The sequence below is a fragment of the Anser anser genome (genome assembly GCF_964211835.1).
Source record: "Anser anser genome assembly, chromosome: 3".
In the NCBI taxonomy this organism is placed as follows: Eukaryota; Metazoa; Chordata; class Aves; order Anseriformes; family Anatidae; genus Anser; species Anser anser.
In genome coordinates this window covers 83,611,288-83,621,935 of record NC_139722.1, presented here as the reverse complement: position 1 = coordinate 83,621,935, position 10,648 = coordinate 83,611,288, and the positions used below count along the sequence as shown (strand labels likewise).

Sequence of the window (10,648 nt, the reverse complement as noted above, 5' to 3'; positions counted from 1 at the left end):
AAATCCCCTTGAGGTACACACCGGACCTCCCCATTCTTTTGCATTACCCACCAAGTGCATCCAGGTCCCTGAGCAAAAGCAATTCCACGAATGGGTTTGCCTTTTCCTGAGGCAGGAGTAGCCCAGACTGTTTTACCCAGCATGTTTCTTACGTGCACTACAGGAACTTTATCCCCTTCTACAGTGCGTAACAGGTTTGATTGGGCAGGTCCAGCTCGGTTGGCAGATCCCCTGGTATTGACTAACCAGGTGGCCTTTGCCAAATGTGTATCCCAATTTTTGAATGTCCCAGCACCCATTGCTTTCAGTGTAGTCTTCAACAGTCCATTGTATCGTTCAACTTTTCCAGAGGCTGGTGCATGATAGGGGATGTGATACACCCACTCAATACCATGTTCTTTGGCCCAAGTGTCTATAAGGTTGTTTCGGAAATGAGTCCCGTTGTCTGACTCAATTCTCTCTGGGGTGCCATATCGCCATAGGACTTGCTTTTCAAGGCCCAGGATAGTGTTCCGGGCGCTGGCATGGGGCACAGGATATGTTTCCAGCCATCCGGTGGTTGCTTCCACCATTGTAAGTACGTGGCGCTTGCCATTGCGGGTTTGAGGGAGTGTGATGTAATCAATCTGCCAGGCCTCTCCATATTTATATTTCAGCCATCGTCCTCCATACCAAAGAGGTTTTGACCGTTTGGCTTGCTTGATTGCAGCACATGTTTCACAGTCATGAATAACCTGTGCTATAGTGTCCATGGTCAGGTCCACCCCTCGATCACGAGCCCATCTGTAGGTTGCATCTCTACCTTGATGGCCTGAGGTGTCATGGGCCCATCGGGCTATAAATAATTCACCTTTATGTTGCCAGTCCAGGTCCACCTGAGCCACTTCAATCTTAGCAGCCTGATCCACCTGCTGGTTGTTTTGATGTTCTTCAGTAGCCCGATTCTTGGGCACATGAGCATCTACATGGTGTACCTTTACAACCAGGTTCTCTACCCGGGCAGCAATATCTTGCCACAATGCCGCAGCCCAGATGGGCTTGCCCCTGCGCTGCCAGTTGTTCTGCTTCCATTGCTGTAACCCCCCCCACAGGGCATTTGCTACCATCCATGAATCAGTATAGAGATAGAGAACTGGCCACTTTTCTCGTTCAGCAATATCTAAAGCCAGCTGAATGGCTTTCACTTCTGCAAACTGACTCGATTCACCTTCTCCCTCAGCAGCTTCTGCAACTCGTCGTGTAGGACTCCATACAGCAGCTTTCCATCTCCGATGCTTTCCCACAAGACGACAGGACCCGTCAGTGAACAAGGCATATTTCTTCTCATTTTCCGGTAGTTTGTTGTACAGTGGGGCTTCTTCAGCACGAACCACCTCCTCCTCTGATGATATCCCAAAGTATTTGCCTTCTGGCCAGTCCATAATCACCTCCAAGATTCCTGGGCAACTGGGGTTTCCTATTCGAGCCCGCTGAGTAATCAGTGCAACCCACTTGCTCCATGTAGCATCAGTTGCATGATGTGTAGAGGGGACCCTTCCTTTGAACATCCAGCCTAGTACCGGCAGTCGGGGTGCCAGGAGGAGCTGCGCTTCAGTACCGACCACTTCCGAAGCAGATCGAACTCCTTCATATGCTGCCAATATCTCCTTTTCAGTTGGAGTATAGCGGGCTTCAGATCCTCTGTATCCCCGACTCCAAAACCCCAGGGGTCGACCTCGAGTTTCCCCAGGTTCTTTCTGCCAGAGGCTCCAGGTGGGACCATTCTCCCCGGCTGCGGTGTAGAGCACATTCTTTACATCTGGTCCTGTTCAGACTGGCCCGAGGGCTACTGCATGAACTATTTCCTGCTTAATTTGTTCAAAGGCTTGTCGTTGCTTAGGGCCCCATTCAAAAGCATTCTTCTTACGGGTTACTTGGTAGAGCGGGTTTACAATCAGACTGTAATTTGGAATATGCATTCTCCAAAACCCCACGACACCTAGGAAAGTTTGTGTTTCTTTTTTGCTAGTTGGTGGAGACATAGCTGTTATTTTGTTGATCACATCCATTGGGATTTGACGACGTCCATCTTGCCATTTTATTCCTAAAAACTGGATCTCTCGTGCAGGTCCTTTAACTTTATTCTCTTTTATGGCAAAACCGGCCTTCAGAAGGATTTGGACTATTTTCTTCCCTTTCTCGAAAACTTCTTCTGCAGTGTCACCCCACACAATGATGTCATCGATGTACTGCAGGTGTTCAGGAGCTTCCCCCTGCTCCAGCGCAGACTGGATCAGTCCATGGCAAATGGTAGAGCTGTGTTTCCACCCCTGGGGCAGCTGATTCCAAGTATATTGGACTCCCCTCCAAGTGAAAGCAAACTGTGGCCTGCACTGTGCTGCTAGAGGGATGGAGAAAAATGCATTAGCGATATCAATTGTGGCATACCACTTGGCTGCCTTTGATTCCAGTTCATACTGGAGTTCTAGCATGTCCGGCACTGCAGCACTCAGTGGTGGCGTGACTTCGTTCAGGCCACGATAGTCCACTGTTAGTCTCCACTCACCATTAGACTTTCGCACTGGCCATATAGGACTATTAAAAGGTGAATGAGTCTTGCTGATCACTCCTTGGCTCTCCAGTTGACGAATTAGCTTATGGATGGGACTCAGGGAGTCTCGGTTGGTGCGATATTGCCGCCGGTGCACAGTTGTGGTAGCGATCGGCACTTGCTGTTCTTCAACCCTCAGCAACCCCACAACAGACGGGTCCTCTGAGAGACCAGGCAAGGTAGACAACTGTTTAATGTCCTCTGTCTCCAGGACACACAACTAGCAAGATTCTAGCTTCCCCTGGGACAACAAATCAAGACGGTTAATGGCAAAATGTTTTTTTATCACCTAAACTAAAGCTAGTTTTAAATACTTATGTAGTTACATCACCTATTAACATCTTGGATAAGTTCAATACAGAAATAATTTTCAGGTTACTTGTCAGGTTTGTTGGATGTATGCTATTAGAGGACAATGGAAGTCTAGCCAAAGGGTAATGCAGTAAGAACTCTCTCCCAGATGATAGCTTCATCTCAGGACTGTCACTCTGGCAATCTCTGTTGGGCTGTGCAAATCCCAAACACTTCAGCAACCGGTTAGGAAAGATGCAGATGAACAAAAGGGCATTACTGCTGTAAATTGTAGGAAGCTCTGAATTACTGAAAATACATCAAGTACCTTTATAGTTCATCCATGCTCACCTGAATACTGATACTTACCTAGGTATTATACTTAAAGACAGGGCAGGAAATTTAACTGTTCTTATACAATATAGCAGTGATTTCACCCTAGGAGAGCAACTTATGGTCCTCCAATGAGGAAAAAAAAGTATAGCTAAACCTTGAAATAGTTGAAAACATGAGTTTAATTCAAAATGGCACAATGTACAGAGATTTTCTACTTAAGTTTTTTTCTAGTCTGAAGTAAAAACTGAAGTCCACTGTTTTGTTCATCTCTAAGGCTAATAAAAGGAAATCAAACCTTTTTTCTCATCAAAATCCCAGTCACAAGGGTACTCCAGTGCTAATGTTTTTGAACATGAAAGTATCTTACTTGTTCTATCAGCCTTCTTTTCAGATGACTAAGTAAAAGCCAATGTGGAGCCCATCTCTATTGACTCGTCCCACCATGTTCTCAGCCACTGACTCTGCTACATTAAAATTCATGTTTTATACCCAGCATCAACTTTTTTTTTTTTTTTTCTCCCCACTAACACTGTTCTCTCTTATTATACATTGCTGTCTACAGCTGTTGAACAACAGTATATACTCCTACAGCACAAACGGCTCCAGCAGTTTCCCGGTGATTTAAACACAGGCCACTTCAGAGACCGTGCAGCCTCCATGGCCGGTATAACTGTTACTTAAGGGAGCTTGTCAACTTGTTGCTTCCTTGGGGTGAAATGACAGAATGTCTCAAAACTGTGTGCTTGGCTACCTTTACCTAGCAGCAAGTAATCCACTAGCTCCAACTAGTCAATCATCTGTATGAGATGAGAACTGATCCTTGGTGTCCCAGGAAACAAGAGAAAGGAGGTGGCAAGACAGGGCAATAAGCGACAGAGAAGTATCTTCCACTCACCTTGTCATCATTTCACCCAAGATACACCGAGAGAAATGGTCACATGGAGTAATGTCTTTTACTGACTACTGTTTGAATCTTAGCTGGCCACATTAGCATTACAGATTGTGGTACATAGGAGACCCACAGTACCACAGATTTTAGGAGAGGGTGTTAAGAGTTCATACCCCTCACTATTTGATGCTCCTATCTAAATAGCAATTTTGAATTTGACATTCTTAATTGCTTCAAAATAAAATTATTTTGATGTATAAATTATTCCATATCATCAAAATATGATTTATATTGGGAGCTTCAAAGGTGTCATGAAGTGCTTCATGTACACTTTGTCAATCCAGACACTGGTTTGTCATCTTTAGAAGGCTAGATAAATTGATATATAAAACACTAGTTAGCAAAACTGAGTGCAGACTCAATGTCTGGTAATGGCTTTTCATCATTTCTCTCAGTTCTTACTACAATTCCTCTATGCCACTGTAATAACGAAGAGGGTTTCCTCTGGTCATATATCTGGTTTCCAAAGTTAATCACGAGAAGAAATGATCTAGATTAGAATATCTATTAGTGCAGATTAACAGAGTTTAACTTTATAATCATAAAAAATGTCATAACACACAAGCTAAGGAATCGTAAACTACAGAGAGAAACTGATACAATTTTTCTTTATGGGTCTGTCTTCCTGCTGACATTTTTCAGTATGTCACCTGAGACACTCATTTAAACTGTGAGCACCTATGCTATTCAGCTGGGTTTGTACTTTTTCATATATATGCACATTTAGGGAATATCTGTTAATAACATTTATAATGTGAATTATCATTTAAAATTCTAAAATATTATCTTGGTGAATTATATGACAGCTATCCAATAAGGTAATAGTATTAACATCAGAAGATAAATGGACTTAACCCAAGAGAAGCTTCTATACCCTGTGAAGAGCAAAGCCTAGCATATGTAAGTAACAGACTCTTGGAGAAGTATTGGCTAGCAAAAGTAGGCTAGCTATCCATTATACTATTTGGTACAATTAATCCAGAGAATCGAGCTACTCTTGAGGTGGCAGCATACAGATCATATAGAATAATAAGACTGAAACTTTCTGTTGCACAGTATGTGACTGCCTTTTTTTTTTTTTTCCCAATTTTTGCATGGTTAAATAGGCTTCTCATTTTCTTCCAGTCTAATTATTGTGTTTTAAATGTATGCTACCTGTTCTCCTTTACTGAAATATTTGAAGGGTCCTTAAAAAAGTAGTCGTGTTTGACACAGGCATGTCATTTATGCAAAGTTTCTTTAAGGTTAGCTGCCTTTAATTATAGTATCTTTGATTCCAGAGGTTTCAGACTGGTTGCTGCCTGTTCAAAAGGACTACAGGGAATAGGCCTTCAAACATAGCCAATAACTTCTCTTCACTGATGAATTACTATTCTGACTTCAGTGGCACTACTCACATTAGTAAGAACTCTATGTAATAATAAGTGCTTCCAGGATACTGGCCTAGATGGGCTAACACTAAAGTATCTTTGAGCTTTCCCATTGTCCCAAAGTGCTTTGGTTAAAAGGCAGCCTAAAAAGTGCACACGGTACATGAAACCTTAACATTAAAGCATGTGTGATTTTCTTAAACTGTGAAATAATTTTTCCTAGGCTTGGATTGCCTTGTCACTAAAGACCATGTGCATGTTGCTTCTGCATTTGCTTAACCCAATGATTAATAAAACAGGGATCTCCAGGACTAGAAATATGACTTCCTATAGCCTTAGCTAAAGGGCCAAGTATTACTGGCTTGACTTGTAGCCAACCCACATCCCTTGAGAACTCTACCTAGAATTAAAGAGGTCCAACACTGCTATTGAACATACAACATGCCTGTGTCAGACTGTTATGGTCTGAAGTATGTGAATATGTCTACAACATCCCAGCAAACTTAATAAGACCATTTTTTAAACTGAAGGATTGTTTCTGGGATGAAGCTATTCACATTAAGCTTTTTCAATAAAGGTTTGGGGATCCCAGAAGTATATCAGCTTGTGGAACTGGAAGAGAAACAGGCTGCTAACCTGAACATTGTACATAACAAACAGACTCTAAATAAGGCTAAAATCTGAAGCAATTATGTAGTCATCACTATCACTCAATTCAAATCCTGACCATCACCTAATCCTAACAGTCACCTAGTTATAACATTTAAGAGATTCATTCATGGTTTGTAAAACCATATTCATTAAAAAAAAAAAAAGGGTTATACTGAATACCTCATAGGAATTATTTTTATTTTTATGACCTTCAGTCAAAAGATGCTTTGTAAGTATAATATTTTCAGAACTGTTCCCCAAGTCATACGTGTATATAAATGCTTAAGATCTTACCTGTCCCTGTCCAGCATTAGAGGATATTCAAATTTCTTTTTATTTTTCATATGCTTGCTTTCCTTTTTAATTATAATAGGAAAGCTATTAACATCACAAGGCAAAATCAAACGACTGATATCTGATAATTCAAACTTCCTGGGCTGTCCGAACTAACCAAGATAGCATCCATTCGTGGCATGCCAGAGTCTATAGACATAGAAGAAGTGTTGCCAAAGGACGGAAAGGAAAAATGGATCATCTTAGAAGTGGAGCAAACATGAATAATGTTTGTATACATGATCAGGTTCTGCAGCATTGCACTAGAGTGCAGTGTGTAAGTCATTAAAAAAAAAAACAAAAACAATGATATTAAAGATCAGTTTATCATTTAAGTAACTTGAGAAAAAAAAATCTCAGAAGGATGTTGGAAAAATCAGAAAACAATCAAACAGTTCATTTTTATAAGTAGGAAATTGAGGAGTAAAGGCACCAATATCCTGAACTGCTCTAACTGTAAGATACTGCCACTACAGTAGGATCTACACAAAAATTCCTCAGCCATTCTCCCCCCCAAAATAAACATAAAATTAAAAAACAACAACAACAAACAAACAAACAAACAAAAACTTCACATGTACTTACTAGCCAAGAAAGAATTATGCAGTTGTCTATAAAAAGGCTTGAGACTGAAATGGTTTAATTTGCTACGTTGTGATGTTAACAACCCATGTTAACTTAGAAAGTACTGAAAGCTAAAATGGAATGGGAACAGGAGGTCCTATGGGGATGTTACCCATGCATTCAAGGTCACCTTGTTGGTAGAAAATGACAGTCTGTAAATGGTATGACCTCATGGGAAAAGTGGAAGTGTTACATTAAAAAATTCGTTCTTGCAGGTGCAGAACAGAAAACGCACCTATTAGCCTATATGCAAGTCCAGCAAGAAGAGGACCTTTGGAGACTGTTCAACTGACTGGCCATAGAATTAAGAAATGTTAGTCATTTTGTACCTGACTGAACCATCAACAGATGCTGTCACTACCACATTTTTCTCCTCTTCATGAAATAAGCCAACCACTTCAGTAGAACGTGCCCTCCAGCAGAGCTTCTCCTTTATTTGCCGAGGGAAAAAAGGAACATAACCACATTTCAGGCAGTTCTGTATGCCACCATGGTTACTGGCTTACTGTGTTCATCAGTATGGCTGTCTGAAAATTAAGAGGTGAAATATTATTCCTTCCAACAAACAGGCTGCAAATGGCACATGGTAGAAACACTGCTCAGGGGACAGGGATAAATGAATTCTTAACGTAACCTCTTTGAACACACTAGAATAATGCTGGCAGCATTTTACTTATGTTTCCTCTTGTTTTTCACAGCATCAAATTATTATTGAAAGCAAAAGACATGACCTTTATGTGCAGGAAACAGTTTTAGTCCCTGTAGAGGTCTGAATCCATTTTTCTCTATTTGTCTTACCCTCTTATACTGTTCAGGTTAAGAAAATATGTCAGATTTTTCCTTACTCTTTTACTATTTTGTGGATCTTCTAAGAATGACACAATGCTCCAGCGCATAATACGTCCCTCTGTTTAAAAAAGAAAAAAGCAAAACGTCAATACATTTCATTATTGCCACACATTTGCTTGTTGCTACCATATGCTTTTGGTAAACCCTGGTCAGAATGATGAAAAGATTTCAGGTCATTGTCAAGCACACAAAATAGAAAATAATATACCATTTATTAATGTGCAAAGAAATACATATACTCTTTGTGAGTAATGTATCTTTGAATAGATTTGAAATGGGAAGAATGTAAAGTTGTTTTTTTCCTTGAATGACAAGAGTAAAAAATAAGATTCATCTTGTCCAGACAGTTATCTATTGCACAAGCTAGGTCTTAGAGTTTTCTAGGGATTGAACTATATTTCAATCCTGGTAAAATGGATAGTGTTTGCTGATATGCGTACATAATGAAAGCTTAATGTTTTACAACCTCCCAGTGCACTCATGTGAAACTAGAATCAAAGAACCATTTTCCTTATGACCCATTACTGCTTAGTTTCCTGAGAAGGCTCCCTCTTTCCTGATGTGGTTGCTTCTTATCTCCTTCGTTTCTACTACTAGACAGGAATCTTTTGTGTAATTCCAGCCTTCATACTGATCACATCTGGTTTCTAGGACTGTACATTTGCAAGCAAGCAAGGAGGCTAATAGAGTAGTTGACCTTCTAAAAAAGGAAAATCTATAATGGGAACAAGAATTTAGTAGTAGCACTGCAGATAAAAGAGAAGGGTGCAGAAGTCATGAGAAGTATATCTGCTCAGTGGCACAACCACAAAAGGACAAAGGGAGAGTATCAGATGAATAGGTAATAGGGTGGTTACTTTTCCATAAATAAACAAAATCTTGCTCAGTGCATGCTGCCTTCCTGAACTCACGTACAGATTTGAATCAATGGGGAATGGAAAATCCTCTTCATTTTCAACACCAGCTTCAAACTCTTGCTCGGTTTTGAAACAAATTAAAAAACAACAACAACAACAACAAAACCAAAAACTAAACCTTGATTCATCCAAATTCTGACAGCATAAGAGCAGCAAACTATAAGAAACTGTTCTAATAGGCATTTGAGAAGAAAAGTGACACATTAAAGGACAAAAATCTCATATGACAGATGCAGAAGAGGAAAATGGCCAGGGTGAGTATAGAGATTTGGAGGAGAGTCAGACAGCAGATAAACTCTGATTGCCTGACAGATGAAAGCCAGGTCTGGTGTGAAATTAAAAGTCTAACAATGAGCTGCTAGCACAGGTCACAATTGCTTTCTTTCCTTCTATAGCTGTGTACTGATGAGGCCATTGCTGTGCACTCCATATTAGTGTCTGAATCATGGTTCTTGGTACAGCCACAGCAGCATTTGTTTGTTGTCATTTTGTTTTAGTTGTGTTACTTCAGACATTAAATTCAGGGTACTGAATCCCTGAAGCCACTGTACCTACCTTATTTAGGTTCAATCTGTCTTTGTGCTCTGGAATGGCATTGATATCTGTACTCACAGCAGTAGTAGAGGACAGAAAACAAACTTTCCTGTGTGAAAGAAAATAACTGGATAGAGATGGCTTAAAATATGAAATACATTATTAGAGATCACTGACAATCTTGAACATACTGTTTTTTATCTGGAAGTCAACACGATCCAGTGTATTACAGTGTAATGAAATGGTGCCTGAAATGATTAGATTGATTAGACTAAGAATTGCTGGTGTTTTAGAAATGTACCCAAGTAACTCAGCAAGGTTTACATATTACACAGCCAAACTTTCTTGTCAAGACTTTTGAGCAAGTTAAATCCATATTAAGTCAAAATGAACTGATGTTCATCCTCCAGCGAAGAGAAGAGGAAAAATTCAGTACATGCCAATGGCTTGTCTGCTTTCATTTTACACAGTGCTTTTCTCTACAAATAGTTTTCAATTAATTATAGAAACTAACCTTCAATTTATTAAGATAATGCTCAGAAATGGGATTGTGTGGAAGAAACTCAAGAAAAACATGGATGTATTCTTCAGTTTTTGTTTCTGAGCCAAGAAAAGTTCTGACTCTTAATGAAAGGTTCTTGCACCATAATTTACACTGATGTCATGACTGCTGTGTTTTTGATAAGAGTATCTAAATATCTGGGACAAAGTAAAAGCCATACAGAAAGTGTGCAGCTGGGATAGCACACTAAAATTTTCACAGGTGACTGTGACTTTGTAATTTTTCAGACTTTGAATTTATAAACTTGCTACCATTCTTTAACATCCTGTGTGTATATGTGGCCATAGCCAAATTCATCCAGATACCTTCACAGTACATACAGTACATCCTAAGCCTGTATTATACAAAGTCATAGTAGGGTCCTCCTGCTTAAACATAATCAGAAATTTTCTTGATTTACAAAAAATTCTACTTAAGAATTGTAATCACCACGCTTTAGTTTAGCTAGGATTTTTAAAATTAAGTTATAACACCAAATAGAAAACTCAGGTTGAATTAAGTGGCAATTGCATATTCAAGGGTATAGTAAATGCATGAGCATCTTGAAGGTTTTAAAGCAATGTAAGATCATAAAATATCTTCATGATTCAGGAGAGCACAAAAAGCTGCCTAATTGCATACGACCTTAAAATTACATAACCA

The 10,648-nt window shown here is 39.8% G+C and overlaps 1 protein-coding gene across 1 annotated transcript in view; it reads right to left on the bottom strand.

The window, feature by feature from the left end:
• Positions 1 to 4,457: 4,457 nt before the first annotated feature.
• WDR64 (WD repeat domain 64) overlaps positions 4,458 to 10,648 on the bottom strand; it is a 65,317-nt gene continuing 59,126 nt past the window's right edge. Inside the window, 5 exon segments of the mRNA XM_083827635.1 lie at positions 4,458 to 6,633; positions 6,637 to 6,670; positions 7,474 to 7,641; positions 7,943 to 8,051; positions 9,462 to 9,553. Coding sequence (XP_083683761.1) covers positions 6,478 to 6,633; positions 6,637 to 6,670; positions 7,474 to 7,641; positions 7,943 to 8,051; positions 9,462 to 9,553 — 559 coding nt within the window. The 3' untranslated portion in view covers positions 4,458 to 6,477.